Source organism: Equus quagga, unplaced genomic scaffold (genome assembly GCF_021613505.1).
Source record: "Equus quagga isolate Etosha38 unplaced genomic scaffold, UCLA_HA_Equagga_1.0 252_RagTag, whole genome shotgun sequence".
NCBI classification, from domain to species: domain Eukaryota; kingdom Metazoa; phylum Chordata; class Mammalia; order Perissodactyla; family Equidae; genus Equus; species Equus quagga.
Genome location: NW_025799860.1, coordinates 2108661 through 2129401, shown reverse-complemented (window position 1 = coordinate 2129401; position 20741 = coordinate 2108661). Strand labels below are relative to the sequence as shown.

Below are 20741 nucleotides of genomic sequence, written 5' to 3'. Positions count from 1 at the left end.
TTCTCTGTGAATGGGGAGGATAGTCATGTGTTCAGAGAAATGGAAAAGTAGAGGGTTAAAAGTTTGATGAATGTTGACATGGTATGAAATTTTGCTGAATGGGAGAAGGAAATAACAAGATTAGTGTGGTAACATTAGTGGCAGCACTGAGAAACCATTGAGAGCAGCAGTTCTAGATTTTTAGTGGAACCAGGCTTCCCTAAGCTATGATTTCCCCAGCAACACCCGGCAGCCTGGGTATAGGCTTGGAAAAGGCTTATAGTTGGATCCATCGAAGATTTTTTTATCAAAGATGTTTTTTTTTTCACCAGCTTGTGATGCATGGACTGTGGGCCAAGGAAAATTATGCTATATTGATAAGAATAAAGCTAATGTATGAACTTGGAATTCAAAAACGAGGTGAGGAAGGATGTGATGACAGGAAGAATATTGTGATTATGGTAAAAGTGGAGCAGTCAGTTGACTGAAAGGTCCTGATGAGAGAGTGAAGATATAGTGGGTTTGAATGAGCAAGTGGGCTAGAAGGATGGGGGTGGGAGAGAGTAGAATGTCTGAATTTACCAGGTAGAGTTTTTTTCAGGACCACTTATAGCCGTGGGAGTGGAATGGTTGCAGTAGATTTCAGGTCTCTGGAGACTAGGTATATGAAGAATTGAGAGAGAGCTAAAAGTCATATTTTAAGAAGCCTGTTAACAAATGAAAACATATCTTGGAAAGGGTGACCAGGATAATGAAGGGATTTCATATTCAGCTCTACAAATGCCTAATATTATTGATTGCCTACTATATTTAAGACATTATTTCAGAGCTGCCGGCGATACAAAGATGAGTAAGACATAGTGCTTGTCCTTATGAAGCCTATAGGAATTTGAAAAAGAGAAGACCTAGAGGGAACAAGTCCTTAAATATTTAAAGATCTGTCATTTTTAAAGGAATTAGACTTTTGTCTTTGTGGCCTCAGAGGGCAAAACTATTATTAAGGAGTGAAACTTAATAGGGAAGTAGATTTTGGCTTAATATGAGGAAGAACTTGTAAAATATACATACTTATTAATGTATATATGATGAACAATAAAAATATGTAACACTGTAACAATAAAAATGGAAAGGAAAAATACCATAATCCAAGTATACTAACAAGTAAATTGTTTTCATTTTTATTTATTTCTACCTTGTCCATATATCTAATAGTTTTTACATAGTTTTAACATAGCCTACATGTAATGCTATCATCTGCTAATTTCACTTACATCACCTTGTTCCATGCTTTATTGTCTTTATAAGTTTTTTATTTCCTTTATTTTTACTAATTTAAAGATACTTTATTGCTTTTGGGAAAATAATTAAACTTATTTTAACAAGTTAAACAAAGAGAAAAATTTTTTTTTAAATAAGTACAAATCAACTGAAATCTCCCTGTCCAGAGATAACCGTTACTAATGTGTTTTGGTAACTTTCCCTCTGGATAGCTTCTCTGCTTAGGTAGATAAGGACAGATAGATAGGCAATTTTATATAAATAGGGCTATATTATACATACTCTTCTGTAATATGCTCTTCCATTTAGCACTGCTTTTAGGATATCTTTCTATATCAATAAGTAAAATACATCATTTTTATTGGCTACGTGATATTGCATTTTATATATAAGATACTATGCTGTGTATTTTTTTTTCTTTGAGGAAGACTGGCCCTGAGCTAACATCCATGCTCATCTTCCTCTACTTTATATGTGGGACGCCTGCCACAGCATGGCTTGATAAGTGGTTGGTAGATCGGCACCCGGGATCCAAACCAGTGAACCCGGGGCCGCCAAAGCAGAACATGTGAACTTAACTACTGCACCACCTGGCTGGCCCCTATGCCGTGTAGTTTAGATGTAACATCTTTAATTCTTTCAACAATCCTACGAGGTTGATGATATTGTATAGATTTTATAGATGAATAAACTGAGATTTGAAATGGTTAAGTAACTTGTCTAAATCATAAAACTAAAAAGTAAAAGAGCAGCAATTTAAGCATCCTTTGCCGCCACTTTTCTTTCCTTCTCTTTCTAGTCTTAGATTTATTTGGTAATTCAGTGTCCACGTTTATATGATTAAATAAACAGAATAAATGGACTAAATAACTTAATTTTATTCTCTAATAAATCAAGTACTTGACTGTTCCTTTCTTGGTCAATTTTTTATCTTATAATTATTTATTTCCTTCCCCCCCACTCCCATCTTTTGGTTTTCCATATAGCCACCACTCATTTTTTACTCAAAGACTCTAATAGCTTTGTCAGCTTCCAAAAGGTCTTACAAGCACCAAGCGTATAAAATAATTTTTTTTTTTTTTTTTGCATTTTTTCTGGAGCCCTCCCTTCCACAGGCTTCTGTTCTGCTCCAATCTGGACTGGTTTTTCTTTACGCATGGTACATAGCTGTCATCTTGAATTTTCTTTTGTGATTCTGCTCTATTGGATTCCCAAATTCCTGGATTCCATAGCTTTTGTTTTTTAGTGTATTTTCTGGTCTTCTTTTTACTATTTTATTACAGAAAAAATTTAATATATACAGAAGTAGGCAGAATAGTATAACGAACCCCCTATGTACTCTTTATCAGCTTCAACATTTATCAACTCAGGACCAATCTTGTTTTAGCTATACTCCCATCTACCTGCACCACCCCATATTATTTTGAAGCAAAGTCTAGACAGCACATTTTATTCCTAAAATATTTCAGTATATATCTCTAAAGAGTAAGGTCTGTTTTTTAAAAAACAATTAGTTATAATACAATCATACCTAAAAAATTAAAATTAATAATAATTCCTTAATATCATTAAAAAATCTAGTAAATGTTCAAACTTCTAGTTATCTTGTTAATATCATAATTTTACAGTTCTTTTTTTTTAAGGTTTTTTCCCCATAGTTTGTTTGAGTCAGTGCCTAAATAAGGCTCACACATTACAAATGATAGATATCTCTTATCTCTCTCAATCTCTAGGTTTCTCTTCTATTTCCTTTATTTATTTTTAATTTGTTTAAACTAAATTGTTACTATAATCCAGATTTCTCTACTTGCATAATGTTGTTTAACATGTTCCTCTGTCCTCTATATTTCTATATCAGTATAAAGATGTAGAGACTTTTTTGTTGTTGTTTTGCAATTATACTTTTATGGGGATGTTGTATTCTTGCATTAGGAGGCCCATGATCTAAGGCCTCTCTTTTTGTGATGTTAGCAGCTGTCAATATTAGTACATGATCTGTTAAATCATTAGGCATTGCGAAATGGTGATATTCTAACATTCTTTCTTCATTTATTAGTTGACATGCCTCTCTAAAGGAAAACTTGTACTCATCTACTATTTGGACACTCAGTGGTTCAGTTAGTTTGGAAAAGTCAGGAAAATGCTTAATTTTTCCTTTTTATTTTTGAGTTTTGAAAATAATAAGTTGTTTTCCTAGTATTCTCTAATGGTGTCCAATGAGGGTTTTTATTTTTGAAATTAGTGAGTGTAAGTCCTCCAACTTTGTTTTTTTTCAAGATTGTTTTGGCTGTTCTGTTTCCTTTGCATTTTCGTCTAAATTTTAGGATCAGCTTGTCAGTTTCTGCAAAGATGTCAGCTGGGATTTGATAGAGATTGTGTTGAACCTGTACAGCAATGTTATTTTCCCATTTTACAGATGGGAATTGTGAGGATTAAAAGACTTAAGTGATGGGTCCAACATTATGCAACCCATAGACAGAGAAATGAAAATTCAAACACAGGTCATCTGGCTTGCTCTCCCAGGATCTTCTTACTACGCCATGCATCTCACTTCCAACCAGGACTATGATGCCAGCCCTGGTGCCTCTACTTCGTCTCCTTTTCTTTCTCTTTTCTCCTTTCTCCCTTTGTCTCTCTGTCACTTTCTTGTACAACCTTAGCCCTCCCCTTAATTCACTAATAGTTGGAATTCTCCTGTACTATGTCTGTTGAGCCCCTTTTGCAAGAATAGAACATGGTTTTGTAGATGTTGAAAACTAGTTGCCATCTCATGATGGGCATCCAGCTTGCCTCAGAGTGTCTTTGTGTGGTGACATGAGTCCTGATTTGCTTTTATGGTCCAGTTTGTTCGGAATTAAGATGTCATGAGGATAAGCTCTGGGGAGAAGGGATTTTATCATTAATGCCTCATGAATTATTTCTTGGGAAATATACCTATTTCTTTGCACAACATCTTGGAAAATGTGAAAAAAGAGATATGGTGAGGGTTGCATGTTAACTTACTTTCTGCTAGTCCTGAGGTATAGCTTACTGCCAGATTCTGTTAAATTTGTTTCTTTCTGCTAATTGGTTTTTTCTAGGTCTTTGTTAATTCTTTTTAGGATTGTTTATCTGAGTCAGGGTTGATATTGTGAGGTTGGCTTAATGTTTTCAGGGACAGATGCCAGGGTCTGGTAAGAAAGCATGGATTCTCAAGGGCTGAAACTAAACTCTAGGCCTCTAGCTTCTTTGATATTAATTTTCTTCCCTGATCTTCTTTAGTCTTGCCAGAAATTCCAGTTTTCTTCTGAATGCTCAGAAATAGCCAGATGAAAGAGGTGCATAGGGCAAGGGATGAGGAAAGGGCATGGAGCTTCCATGCCCTCTCTGGGTGCTCCATTCTGCCCCAAATCCCCATGTGTTCACCAACCCAGAAGCTCTATAGTGAATTGATTTTTGACAAAGATGCAGAGCAGTTCTATGGAGAAAGATGTCTTTTCAACAAATGTTCCTGGAACAATTAGATATCCATATGCAAAAAAAAAAAAAAGAGAAGCAGCTCAATGCATATCTCACACCATATGTAAAATTTAACTAAAAATGGATTATAGAGGATTCTGGGAAGGTGGTGGAGTCGGAAGCATCAAGAATCTGTTTTCCCACCTAGACAATTGCACTGGCAGAATCTGTCTGATGTCACTATTTATGAAACTGTGGAGTATATTGAAGATTTGCAACTTCCAGGGAAAGGCTTGGACAATAAATTGTGGTTAATTTCAGTCCATTCCAGCTTTTACCACAGTAACAGCTGCCTGTCTTCCATCTCCAGCCCAAAGACAGACAGCTATATATGTGTTCCTGGAGCAACTTGCACATAGCTTGTGGGAGCCAGGGTTCACAAAAAGGACCCTGTCCTCCAAATATCAAAGATCTGTGTTCTGGTCACTGATTGCTGCCTCTAATCACAGAGGTGCAGATGAAGTGGGAGCATCCATTGTTGTTGCACCTCCCCACCTTGTTGCAAGTCCCTTCCCTTCTGGCTAAAATGAGTTTCAGGGAATTTAAGGGGTCAGTGCCGTCCCCTCCTCTTTATTTTTCTATTTTTCCCCCTTTTGGAGCCAGACATTAAATACTAGGACATTCAAGAACAACTGAAGGTGACCACACATACCCAGGGAAAGGCACAGTCTCAGAAAATAACTGGGAAGACCTTAAGTTTATACCTCAGGCTGATCCTTGGCGCAGAGACAGCCCACAAAGATCAAAGAAACAAGAACAACAAAACCCAGCAGAACATAGGGAATGGGGAGAATCTGATTTATAGAGTTATTATATAATTAGATTCAAATGTCCAGTTTTCAACAAAACAATCTTAAGGCAAAGAAACAAGAAAGTATGGCCCATTCAAAGGAAAAATATAAATCAACAGAAACTGTCCCTGAAAAAGACCTGATGACAGATCTCCTAGACAAAGACTAAAACAATTGCCTTAAAAATGCTCAAAGAGGGGCTGGTCTGGTGGCATAGTGGTTAAATTCACGTGCTCTGCTGCAGCGGCCCAGGGTTCACCGGTTTGGATCCCAGACGCAGACCTATGCATTGCTTATCCAGCCATGCTGTAACAGGCGTCCCACATATAAAATAGAGAAAGATGGGCACAAATATTAGCTCAGGGCCAATCTTCCTCAGCAAAAAGAGGAGGATTGGTGACAGATGTTAGCTCAGGGCTAATCTTCCTGAAAAACAAACAAACAAAAAAAGTACTTAGAGAACTAAAGGAAGATGTGGCGAAAGTCAAGAAAATTATGTATGAATAAAATGTAAATATTAATAAAGAGATAGAAAACCTAAAAAAGAAACCAAAAAGAAATTCTGGAGCTGAAAAGTACAATAACTGACATGAAAAATTCAACAGAGGGATTCAAAGGTAGATTTGAGCAGCTAGAGGTAAGAATCAGAGAACTTGAAGATAAGACAATGGAAATTATTGAGGCTGAGGAGTAGAAAGAAAAAAAAATGAAGAGAAGTGAATAGAACCTAAAGGATCTGTGTGAACCATAAAACAGACCAACATATGCATTCTGGGAGTTCTGGGAGAGAAAAGGAAAGGGGCAGAGAGAATATTTGAAGAAATAAGGACTGAAAACTTCCCAAATTTGGTAAAGACATGATTATAAACATCCAAGAAGCTCAACAAACTCCAAGATGAATTCAAAGAGACCCACACCAAAGCACATTATAATCAAACTTGCTAAAGATAAAGACAAAGAGAATCTTGAAAGCAACAAGATAGAAGCAGCTCATCACATACAAGCGATCCTCAAAAAGATTATCAGCAGGGGGCCAGCCGGTGGCATGGTGGTTAAGTCCACATGCTCCACTTCAGCAGCCCGGGGTTCACGGGTTTGGATCCCAGGCACGGACCTACACACCACTCATCAAGCCGTGCTGTGGCAGTGTCCCATATACAAAAAATGAGGAAGATTGGCACATGTATTAGCTCAGGGCCAATCTTCCTCACCAAAAGAAACACAAGATTATCAGTAGATCTCTCATCAGAAACTTTGGAAGCTAGAAGGCAGTGGGATGATATTATCATATGATCCACTAATTTCACTTCTGAGTATATATCTAAAAGAATTGAAAGTAGGGTCTTGAAGAGATATTTGTACACCCATGTTCATACCAACATTACTTAGAATAGCTAACATGTGGAAACAACATAAGTGTCCATCAGCAGGTAAATAGATCAGCAAAATGTGGTTTATACATACAATGGAATATTATTGAGCCTTATAAAGGAAAGGAATTCTGACATATGCTATAACGTGGATGAACCTTGGGGACGTTATGTGAAGTGCAATAAGCCCGTCTCCAAAAGACAAATACTATGTAATTTCACTTACATAAGGTACTTAGATTAGTCAAAATCATACAGACAGAAAGTAGAACGGTAGTTGCCAGGGGCTGGGGGTAGGGGAAAATGAAGAGTTATTGCTTAATGGGTATAGAGTTTCAGTTTTACAAGATGAAAAGAATTTTGGAGATGAATAGTAGTGATGGTTATACAGCATTGTGAGCATATTTAATATTGCTGAACTATTCACTTAAAAATGGTTAAAGTGGTAAATTTTATGTTATGTGTATTTACCATAATTTAAAAATTGAAAAAGTCAATTAAAAATGGATTGTAAACTGAAATATAAAACCTAAAACTATAAAACTTCTCAAAGGAAATAAAGGGAAAGCTCTTTGTGATCTTGGCTTAGGCAAATGCTTTTTATATAGGATGCAAAAAAACATGAACCACAGAAGACAAAAGTGATGAAATTTACTTCATAAAAATTGAAAAGCTCTCTTCCAGGGACACTGGTAATTGAATGGACAAGCCACAGACTAGGAGAAAATATTTGTAAAGCATATATTTGATAAAGGAATATATAAATTCATATATATGTATAATTATATAAATTTTAAAATGCACAAAATGAATTTATAAAAGATTATGTAAAATCGTTGAAAACTCAGTGTTAGAACAAACAGAATTTTTAATGGTTGCGAGATTTAGAGACTTCACCTGAAAAAAACACGTGGAGGCCAAATAAGCACTTGAAAAGATGCTCAACATCATTAGTTATTAGAGAAATGCTAATTAAGAGCACAATGAGATACCAGTACACATGCATCAGAATAGGGAAAATTTTTACAAACTCACAGTACTGAATGGTGGCAACAATGCTGAACAATTGGAACTTGCATACATTGCTGGTGGGAATTCAAAAAAGTATAGGAACTTTGGAAAACAGTATGTCTATTTCTTATAAAGTTAAACATACACTTGACATGCAACCCAGCAATCCCACTTTGGGTATTTAGTCAAGATAAATGAAAACATATGTTCACTCAAAAATCTGTATGCAAATGTTTATAGCAGCTTTGTTTATAGTCACCTAAAACTTGAAACATTCCAGATGTCCTTCAACTGGCAAATGCACAAATTGTGATGTATTCATATAGTGAAATATATTAGTCATCAATAAAAAGGAATGCACTACTAACACAACCAGTAACAGAGATGAATTTAAAATGCATTATGCTAAGTGAAAGAAATCAGATTTAAAAGGCTACGTACTTTATGATTCTATTTGCATACTATTCTGGAATGTGCAAAACTATAGGGGCAGAAAACAGATCAGTATTTCCCAAGAACTGGGGGTGGGAGAAAGGGGTTGCTACAAAGGGGCACACGAGAACTTGAGAAAAAAATCAGAGGGTAATTTCCAGAGTCCAAAGTTAACTGTGTGTGTGTGTGTGTGTGTGTGTGTGTGTGTATGCAAGTGTATGTTCATGAACACAGATAAGCATGTGTGTTCTTGGTCATAAACTTCCTGTTGCATCATCATAAGCTAATATTCAGTGCCTATTGAGAAATGCCTCTTTTTAATTATATCTGATCAAAAAGGAAGATAAAAGAAGTTTGTGTTTATTCTTGTTTATAAAAGAAGAAATGAAATTTTACTTACTTTGCAAATCTGAATGAGAAAATCGTTATATTAATTCCAAAAGAAGTTATCAAGGTTCATGTTTTATAACTTCTTTAGAAATATTTGAAGTTTTGTTGTTGTTATTAATTTTCGGTTGTTAGGAATTAAGTTTCCTTTATGTATAATTTCACTTTAAATCATACTGCTGCTGCTTTGTCCTTAAAAATTTTTCTTTTTCTCTTATTCATTTATATCTTTCCTCTTTCATCTATATACCTCACCTCTTTGCTATTGCACTTGCAAACTTGTATAATTTTCTTTCCTTGCCATAAAACTAATGAATCTTCAATTTCAGAATCCCTCACTTATATAGGCGCATTTCAAGGCTCTGAGAGGGGCTTTGGCAGTTTTCACAGGGTATTGTGTCTCTGTCAAATTTATAGATGTAGGCTATTTGATAGATTGAAAGCTCTATTTTCAGTCCAACTTTGTCCCCCATGTATATATATTCAAATATATATATAATATATAAAATATATTTTATATATAATATATATTACTTTTTGTATTGTGTGGTGGTGTTGGAGTGTCAGCATTTTTAGGATAAGGCTAAGAGGAAACTGTATGGGAGGTCCATTTAGTTTGAGTTTAGTGGGCTATATTTATGTAGTTCTCAGTAATTTCCATGTGTAGTTAAGTTATTGCTAGCCAACCCGATGTAGGAATGGCTTCCAGGAATACTCATATGGTATCTGTATCTCCAACCCACTCTATTCTCTTGATTTCCAAACCGGTACAACTAGTGTTATGCTAGGTGTCTATATGCCATCAGCACATAAAAGTCAAGATATTCAAAACTGTACTTCATCCCTGAAAACTGCCCTTCATCCAGTAGCTTCAATCTTGGTTGTTTAAGATTCATTCTTATAAGTTAAACTCTAGAAGTCAACCTAACTGCTGCCTATGCCTTACTGTTGGTATCCAGTCAGTTGTCACATCCTGTGGACTCTACTGCTTTAGCCTTTCTTGAATCTGTACCCAGCGCTCCCTCACAACTACAGGCTCAGTTGGCATCCTCTTTATCTTTAGCCTGAATCACATTAACACGGTTTTTGTCTGCCAATGGAAGGTAATTTATTTCTGAAAACACCATTGTAAGGCTAATTCTCACTATCAAAAATATAGTTACCAGCTTCCTCAACCTGATAATGGCATTTTCAAAAAACCCACAGCTAACACTATGCTTAATGGTCAAAAACTAAATGCTTTCCCCTAAGATCAGGATAAGACAATGATATTTGCTTTTGCTACTTCCATTCAACATTGTACTGGAAGTTCTAATTGCCAGAGCAATTAGGCAGGAAAACCAAATAAATTGCATCCAGATTGGAAAGGAAGAAGTTAAATTATCTCTATGCACAGATGACTTGATCTTACGTATAGAAAATCCTAAGGAATCCACTAAAAACCTATTAGAACTAATAAATGAGTTCAGCAAGCTTGCAGGGTATAAAATCAATATACAAATATTAATTTTATTTCTGTACACTTGCAATGAACAATCTGAAAATGAAATTAAGAAAACAGTTCCATTTATAATAGCATCGAAAAGAATAAAATTCTTAGAAATAAATTTTTAAAGACATGTCAAACTTATGCTCTGTAAATTACAAAACATTTTTGAAAGAAATTTAAGATCTAAATTAATGTAAAAACATCCTGTGTTCATTGATGAGAAAGACTTAACACTGTTAAGATGGCAACACTCCTCAAACTTATCTATAGATTTGATAGTCTGTCAGTATCTTAGCTGACTTTTGTACAAATTGACAAGCTGATTCTAAAATTCATATTGAATTGCAAGGGGCACTGAATAGGCCAAACAACCTTGAAAAAGAATAATAGAATAGGAGGCTAGATTATAATGGCAATCAAGACAGTGTAGTATTGGTACAAGGATAAATATCTAGGTCAATGGAATAGAATTGTTAGTCTAGAACTAAACTCAGACATCTGCAGTTACTGATTTTTAACAAGACAACTAAAATCATTGAATGGGGAAAAGAACAGTGTTTTGAATAAATGGTGCTAGGACAACTGGATAGCCACAGGCAAAAGAATGAAGTTGGACTCTTAACTTACACCATATACAAAAATTAACTCAAAATGAATCAAAGACCTAAATATAAAAGCAAAAACTAGGAAACTCTTAGAAGAAAACACAGGGGTAAATTCATTCCTTGGAATTGGGAAGGGATTCTTAGATGTGACATCAAAAGCATGAGCAACAACAGAACAACTAGGCAAATTGTACTTCATCAAAATTAATAACTTTTATACTTCAAATAATACAATCAAGAAAATTAAAAGACAACTAACAGAATGGGAGAAAATATTTGTAAATCATATATTTGATAAGGGACTTGTATCTAGTATATATAAAGAACTTATATAATTTAATAATAAAAAGACAAACCAAATTAAAAAATGAGCAAAGGATTTGAATAGACATTTCTCCAACAAAGATTTACACATGGCTAACAAGCACATGAAAAAATGTTTGACATCATCGGTCATTAGGGAAATGCAAATCGAAACCTCAATGATACCATTTCACACCTACTAGATTGGCTAGAATCAAAAAATCAGATAACAACAAGTAGTGGTGAGGACATGGAGATATTAGAACCCTTGAGCCTTGCTTATGGGAATATAAACTTGTCCAGCTGCTTTGGAAAACAGTCTGGCACTTTCTCAATTGATAAAACATAGAATTACCATGTAACTCAGCTGTTCAACTCCTAGTATATACCCAGGATAAGTGAAAATAAATGTCCACATAAGAACTTGTACATGAATGTTTATAGCAGCATTATCCATAAAAGCCAAAAGTTGGAAATAACCAAAATGTCTATCAAGGGATAAATGGATAAACAAAATGTGGTATATCCATGCAATGGAATATTATTTGGCCTTAAAAAGAATGATGTACTGCTATATGCTACAACATGGATGAACCTTGAAAACTATACTAAATGAAAGAGGCAAGTCACAAAAGACTATAGACTATATGATTCCATGTATATGAAAGTTCAGAATAGGGAAATCTCTAGAGACAGAAAATAGATTAGTGATTGCTTAGGGCTGGGGAGGCAGGATGGCAGTTAAGGGAGTGATAGCTAAAGAATATAGGGTTCCTTCTTCAGATAATGAAAACATTCTAAAATTTCCTGTGGTGATGGTTGCACATATCTGTGAATATACTAGAAACCTTTGTATTGTACATTGTAAGTGGGTGGATTGTATGGTATTATGAATTATATCTCAGTAAAGCTGTTTAAAAAAATAATAGGATATTCCAAAAAGTATATATAATTACTATCAAATTTAATGGGAAAAGACAGGTGGCATCTCTTCCACCCCTCCTTCCCCCTCTCATTTCCCCTTTGCACCCTAAAGTTCAGGCTGAGAGTTCAGCAGTATGTGGTGCTGCAAACGCTCTTTAGAGTCAGTGAATCTCCAGTGGTCTGAATCTAGCTGAAAGAGAAGAGGGGTGGGAGAAAAGATTTCTCTAAACCATGGCTCATATCAGGCATAAGGCTTGTAACCAACTAGTGGTAAAGCACCCAGGAGGCAACTAGCTACGAAAGCTGTCTCAGCAGTGCACCCTCTCCTGGATCGGTGAAGAAACCTCATTGTTACAGGCCTGGTACTGGTACTGTGGCCTCTGAAATTAGATGGCTCCAACTTCAAAAGACACCTATGCTCTGGAGCACAGCTATTGGTGCTTTGCAGGAAGCAAGTGAGGCCTGTGTAATGGGCCTATTTGAAGACACCTGTGTGCTGTCTGTGCCCACATGGAGCAATTGTGCCAAAAGATCTCCACCTAGCTTTCTGTACACCTGCAGAATATGTCACATAGGTAGAGAGTGTGCTTAAGAATCCGTTTAATGGCAAAAGTTTCATTCTCAAAAAAACCCTAAAAGAACTTAATAGATATATAGAGAACTTAATATAGATAGATAGATATATAAATATCTATCTATCTATCCATCTGTAAAACAACAGGTTACACATTCTTCTCAAGTGCACATGGAACATTTTCAAGGATAAACCATGTGCTGGGAAACAAAGCAAGCCTCAATAAATTTAGGAGGATTGAAATAATATCAAGCTGCTTTTCCAACCATAATGCTGTGAAACTAGAAATAAATTACAAGAAAAAAAGTGAGAAAGGGGCAAAGATGTGGATTAAACAGCATGCTCCTGAACAACCAATGGATCATTGAAGAAATCAAGGAGAAGTCAAATATTATCTGGAGGCAAATGAAAATGAAAACATACCATACCAACTCATTTGGGTTGCAGCAAAAGCGATCCTAAGAGGGGAATTCATTGCAATACAGGCTCACCTCAACAAACAAGAAAAATCTCAAATAAGCAATCTCAAACTACACCTAACAGAATTAGAAAAAGAACAAACAAAGCCCAAAGTCAGCAGAAGGAGAGAAATAATAAAAAGAGCAGAAATAAATGAAATCAAAATTTAAAAAACCAGAGAAGGGATCAATGAAACAAAGAGCTTGTTCTTTGAGAAAATAAGCAAAATTGGCAAACTCTTAGCCAGGCTCACTAAGAAAAAAAGAGAGAGAACTCAAACAAGTAAAATTAGAAATGAAAGAGGAGAAATTACAACAGATACCACAGAAATACCAAAGATTGTAAGAGAATACTATGAAAAACTATATGCCAACAAATTGGATAACCTAGAAGAAATGGATAAATTCTTAGACTCTTACAACCTCCCAAAATGAAATCAAGAAGAAATAGAGAATCTGAATAGACCAATCACACGTAAAGAGATTGAAAGTCTAGGACCAGATGGCTTCTCTGGAGAATTTTACCAAACATTCAAAGAAGATTTAATACCTATCCTTCTCAAACTATCCCAGAAAATTGAGGAAGATGGAACACTTCCTAACACATTCTACAAGGCCTACATCACCCTGATACCGAAGCCCGACAAGGACAATACAAAGAAGGAAATTTACAGGCCAATATCACTGATGAACATAGATGCAAAAACCCTCAACAAAATATTGGCAAATCGAATACAGCAATACATTGAAAAGATCATACACCATGATCAAGTGGGATTTATACCAGGAACAAGGATTGTTCAGCATCCACAAGTCAATCAATGTGATACACCACATTAGTAAAATGAGGACCAAAAACCACACGATCATCTCAATGGACGCAGAGAAAGCATTCGACAAGATCCAACATCCATTTATGATAAAAATGCTTAATAAAACGGGTATAGAAGGAAAGTGCCTCAACATAATAAGGGCCATATGTGACAAACCCACAGCCAACATCATACTCAATGGGGAAAAACTGAAAGCCATCCCTCTGACAACAGGAACAAGAATGCCCACTCTCACCACTCTTCTTCAGCATACTACTGGAGGTTTTGGCCAGAGCAATTAGGCAAGAAAAAGAAATAAAAGGAATCCAAATAGGCAATGAAGTGAAACTCTTGCTGTTTGCAGATGACATGATTTTATATATAGACAAGCCTAAAAAATCCATCAGAAAGCTACTAGAAATAATCAACAATTACAGCAAAGTTGCAGGGTACAAAATCAATTTACATAAATCAGTTGCATTTCTATACTCTAACAACAAACTAACAGAGGTGAACTCAAGAACACAACTCCATCGACAATTGCAACAAAAACAATAAAATATCTTGGAATAAATTTGACCAAGGAAGTGGAAGACATATACCATGAAAACTACAAGACTTTCCTGAAAGAAATTGATGATGACATAAAGAGATGGAAGGACATTCCATGCACATGGATTAGAAGAATAAACATATTTAAAACATCCATACTACCTAAAGCAATCTACAGATTCAATGCAATCTCAATCAGAATCCCAATGATATTCCTCACAGAAATAGAACATTTGGGGCAACCAAAGACCCTGAATTTCTAAAGCAATCCTGAGAAAAAAGAAGAAAGCTGGAGGCATCACAATCCCTGACTTCAAAATATACTACAAAGCTACAGTAACCAAAACAGCATGGTACTGGTACAGAAACAGGCACACAGATCAATGGAACAGAATTGAAAGCCCAGAAATAAAACCACACATCTACAGACAGCTAATCTTCAACAATGGAGCTGAGAATATACAATGGAGAAAGGAAAGTCTCTTCAGCAAATGGTATTGGGAAAACTGGACAGCCACATGTAAAAGAATGAAAGTAGACCGTTCTCTTATGCCATTCACAAAAATGAACTCAAAATGGATCAAATACTTGAAAATAAGACCTGAAACCTAAGACTTCTAGGAGAAAATACAGGCAGTACACTCTTTCACATCAGTCTTAAAAGGATCTCTTTGGACACCATGTGTTCTTGGACAAGGGAAACAATAGAAAGAATAAACAAGTGGGACTTTATCAGACTAAAGAGCTTCTACAAGGCAAGGGGAAACAGAATTGAAACAAAAAGACAACCCACCAACTGGAAAAAAAAATTTGCAAATCATATATCCAACAAAGGGTTAATCTCCATAATAGATAAAGAACTCACACAACTCAACAACAAAAAATCAAACAACCCTATCAAAAAATGTGCAGGGGATATGAACAGACATTTCTCCAAAGGAGATATGGATGGCCAATAAACACATGAAAAGATATTCAACATCACTGATCATCAGGGAAATGTAAATCAAAACTACACTGAGATATCACCTTACACCCGTTAGAATGGCTATAATAACCAAGACAAAAAATAACAAATGTTGGAGAAGTTGTGGAGAAAAAGGAACCCTCAGGCACCGCTGGTGGGAATGCAAACTGGTGCAGCCACTATGGAAAACAGTATGGAGATTTCTCAAAAAATTAAAAATAGAAATACCATATGACCCAGGCACCCTATTACTGGGTATTTAGCCAAAGAACTTGAAATCAGCAACTCAAAGAGACTTATGTACCCCTATGTTCGTTGCAGCACTATTCACCATAGCCAAGACATGGAAGCAACCTAAGTGCCCATTGACTGATGACTAGATAAAGAAGATATGGTGTGTGTGTGTGTGTGTGTGTATACACACACACACACACACACACACACACAGTGGAATACTACTCAGCCATAAAAAATGACAAAATCATCCCATTCACAACATAGATGGATCTTGAGGGTATTATGTTAAGCGAAATAAGCCAGATAGAGAAAGACAAACACTGTATGATTTCACTCATATGTGGAAGATAAACACGTGGACAAAGAGGTTACTGGTTACTAGGGAGGAGGGGGGTGGAGGGTGCACAGAAAGGGTGAGGGGGCACCCCTATAATATGACTGACAAATAATAATATACAACTGAAATTTCACAAGGTTGTAAACTATCATAACCTCAACTTAAAAAAAAGAAAAAAATTCTAAAAGACCCAGCATCTTCTTGCCATTACTGGTAGTTCTGAAAATTAGATTTTTTTTTTTTTTTACCATGAGGTCAAAATGTATGATTGTAAATGGAAGAATAGGTCACAGAATCAGATATTGGCAAGTATTTTTCCATTTTTGTTAGTGTATGAATTTTTAATATAAATATGGGGACATAAAGCATTAAAGAAAGTAAAAATATTTCAATGAACAAGTTTCTGTAATTCAATTTATGACAATTATAATTAAACCTATTAATTTTTTTTACAATGCCAGCACTTAGTTTTTTTAAACAACTGAATGATGTCCATCATTTTGTCATGTAGTATTTCCATCCATTCACTATCCTTTTCTAATCACTTCTACATGCAAGTACATGTTTTTAATGTTGTCTGTGCTATTCCTGTATGTTTCCTATCAAAATACATTAAACTAAAAAAACGTTAGTGTTACCAAGTTCTATGCTTCTTAAATTGACACCTATTTGTGCTAAAATACCACTAAAATCTCATTAAAATGGAGAGTTATTTAATTATTAATATTAGTAATCATAATACAACATAACAGGAATTCCTCTGTTATTTAATAACACCTATTTTCAATAGTATGGGCCCTTAGAAGATGATTGGGAATTTTGTGGGAATGGTCTTTGGGTTGTCACAATAATAGGGGGATGTTATTAGGCCAGCTGTCCTGATACGTACATTCAAATAGATGTACTAGATTTCCACCGTTTACTTAACGCCTGCCCACAGTGCTTGGTACTGGCAACTCCCAGTCTGCTCAGAGATCGAGAGGATAGGTTCCCTTGTGCAAGCATTTTAAGTTGTAGCCAAGTCAGCCACCACCTCTCTGTCTGCATTGTGTCTTCTGAATATTTGTTGAAATTGCTTATTTCCTGATGTTTTTTCTTTCGTTCTCTCCTTCATAGTGGGTTTCTGTCTTTTTTTTTTTTTTTTTAATTTTCTTTGTTGTCAATCTAGTGGTTTCAAAGGAAGAAGAGATCACCAAGTGATCAATCTGCTTTGCTTAACAGATCAATGAGGGTGTGGAAAATGTTTTAAGTGGTTTTGGTTGTTGTATAGACTGGCTGGTGTATTGGCAGTTAGTGCTTAGTTAGGGCTGGTTGTGCCCTTTGTGAGCCCACCCAGAATGCCAGTGGTATTCAGATTATCAGTTCATCCCAGCCTTGCATTAACTTAGCGTAAACAGTATATTTAGACACTAACATTTTCTATTGCTAAGGTAATGTATAATCTTATTCATTACTGCTTGTCAAGCTGAGCTTTTTGAAACTAATTGCATTTAGAAATAACAGTAAAAACAGTGTCATGGCTTCTTACCATTAAAAGGAAGAACACACTGGATAAACAGTTTCTTACTCTAGCATTCAGCTTTGCTACATGCTTTTTCTTCACATTAACAGATATTTTGGTAAAAGGCGTCAGTGGGATTGTAGAGGGGCATCAAACCTTAATGAACTTCATCAGCTATTAAGTGACATAATGATTAGAAGATTAAAGACTGAAGTCTTAACCCAGCTGCCCCCTAAAATCAGACAGCGTATTCCATTTGATCTTCCAGCAGCAGCAGCCAAGGTGAGAACCCTTCTTTGATTGAAAGACTTATTTAAATCATTTTAAATTATTCTATGAAAGATTCCACATATTTCATATTTCACAGAAGGAAAAGTCCGCTTTCTTAAAATAGGTTTAATTAATAGAGCATATGAATTGACTTTGTATCATTTCAAGAAGAGAGAAGAATTTAACTTTAGTCATCAAATAATGTGAAAAGATTCAGTATCCTGGTGATTAAAAAAATATTTCTGCTGAATATAGAAAGAAAGTACTTCAATTGCAACAAAGTTTTAGTACTAAAAATTCTAAGTATTTGTAGCGTGTGAAACTCAATATTTAGCAAGGGAAGTTGTATTTCTTGCTCTAGGATTTTTTTTTAAGTATGGCTACCTGTATTCTAGACTAACTTGGATGCAGCCCTGTTCTTGAAATCTTAAAATTCTATGATCGTGTTGTAAGGTGTGAAGTTCAACATATCAGAAAGCCAAATTATATTTTACCTAATCTTTATCTACATTTACTTTTGGGAAGTGCAATCCTTATGTATTCTCTGAAATTTCTTCAAATCTGGACATGACTTTGACAACAAAGACTAGTAAGCAGTTTGTAAACATTGAGCAACATGCTGTTGATAAAATAAGAATGATCTTATTTGCTGTATCCATTATTTTAGCATTAGAAAAAAAATAAAACAGAGGCAGTATATGATTTTTATTTAACTAGTATTCCCCAAGTCTTTATACTTATCTAAATAAAATTATATGTTTTATTTAAAACACTTGCTACCATATACATTTTCACTACCATGCTTTCTTATATATTTAAATTTTTCTTTTTACTTTACAGAATGTTTCTCCTTAAGAGGAAGCTGCAATTGTTTGATTTATGGTCTTACCAAAGGGCTTGGTTTTCACCCACAGTTTGTCGTTGGTTTCTATCATTATTGTGAACATGTGACTGACCTTACTCCGTGTTGATGTTTTTAAATGAACACATTAGCATCTTTGGGAATTTTATTTTCTTTTTATATCTTTCTATATAAAAAAGAAAATAAGTAGGACGTGATTCATTATTGCATTAATTGTTCTGTTCTATATGCTGTATTTCTAAACATTGTTATATTCTCCCCCATAGGAATTGAATAGCAGCTTTGAAGAGTGGGAAAAATTAATGAGAGCTCCAAATTCAGATGCCACTGAGACTGTCATGGGATTGATTACTCGCATCTTTAAACAGACTGCTATTGCCAAGGTACTCATTGCTGGGCCAATATGTGTTTGTCTTGATACAAATTATTTAATGTATTTTAATGTTTTACTTAAGCAGCTTATTTGCATACTACAGCATGTTTTTGCCATTTAACTTTTAATTCTTTATTATGGAAAAATTCAGACATATTTAAAGTAAACAATAGTATAGTGAACACCATTATACCTGTCCATACATTTATCCTTTCCAATATATGGATACACTTTGTGAGGGAGTATAATATGCATTACACTTTCTCATTTAAAGGACATACATAGGTTTATCTTTGTTATCAGCTTTTCCCATGTTTTCACTACATGATCTTTTTTTATTTGTCAATCATTTTTAATTGGTAATATGTTTTTAATTCCCTACAGAGATAGATGTGCTCATGCTTGTCTAAAAGTACAAATTAGAGAGTGTTAGAGCTGTTAAATCTCAGTGTGACTATCAAGTAGACTCGTCCCGCATTGTTCTTGTTGTTGTTGCTTCTACCAGCATGGTAGAACTTATACATACTAATGAGTGTCATCCTTTTCCAATTCTGAGATTTTATATAACGTAATTTTTTAAAGTGAGATTTATTGAGGTAAAATTTACATACAGTGAAATTTGTCCTTTTAAAATGTATCATTTGATGAGGCTTGACAATATATAGAGTCAGGTAGTCATCACTACAATCAAGATAAAGAATATTTTTACCACCCCGAAAAGTTCCCTTTGCAGTCATTTCCCTCACATCCGCCCTCTAGACCTTGGCAGTCACAGATCTGCTTTTTATCACTACAGTTTTACATTTTACAGAACGTCACAAAAATGAAATCATAGAGTGTGTACCCTTGTGTCTGGCTTCTTTCACTTAGCATAAAGCTTTTGTGATTAATCCAGGTTTTTGCATATGTCTTTAGTTTCTTCATTTTTATTGCTGAATAATGTTCCAACGTATGGACATGTAACAATTTTTTTATTCATTCACCAGTTAATGGCCATTTGGGGTATTTTCAGTTTGTGTCATTATGAATAAAACTGTTATAATTATTCATTTAGGTCTTTGGTTGGACATATTTTCATTTCCCTTGAGTAAATAACTGGGAATGGGGACTGTTGGGGTTATATGGAAACATAGGTTTAACTTTATAAAAAACTGCCAAATTCTTTTTCTAAGTGCTATACCATTTTGCATTCCTACTAACAATGTATAAAAGTCTAGTTGTTCCACATCTTTGTCAGCACTTGGTATTGTCAATCTTTTTTAATTTAAGCTATTCTTATGGGTATGTAGTGGTATCTCGTTATTTTAATTTGCCTTTTCCTAATGTCTAATGATATCCAGCATATTTCTATGTGCTTTTTAGTGATTCATTTTCTTTTGTAAATTATCTGTTCATATCAAGCACATTTATATTAGGTTATAATAGCTCTTTATATATTTTGAAGATAAGTCTCTAACATGTATGTCTTTCCCAAATATTTCTCCAAGTCCATGGATTCCATTTTTATTTTGTTAACATTGTCTTTCCTAGAACAGAAGTTTTTAATTTTGAAACAGTCCAGTTTATCATTTTTTCTTTTATATTTTGTGCTTTTTGAGTCTTAATTAATTTTTGCTTAATCCAAGTTCACAAAGATCATTCTCCTAAGTTTTCTTGTAAAAGTGCTTTATCTTTAGGTCATATATGTAGGTCTATGAGCTATTTCAAGTTAATATTTTATGTGGTGCAAAA

General features: G+C 34.9%; 1 protein-coding gene across 2 annotated transcripts in view; it reads left to right on the top strand.

The window, feature by feature from the left end:
• The window catches only part of LOC124233819 (DNA annealing helicase and endonuclease ZRANB3-like), a 215746-nt gene that overhangs the window by 128479 nt on the left and 66526 nt on the right, over positions 1-20741 (top strand). For both annotated transcript variants that reach the window (XM_046651042.1, XM_046651043.1), the window contains 2 exons: positions 17616-17787; positions 18904-19020. In XM_046651042.1, the coding sequence (XP_046506998.1) occupies positions 17616-17787; positions 18904-19020 (289 nt within the window). The remainder of the gene's footprint in view (positions 1-17615; positions 17788-18903; positions 19021-20741) is intronic.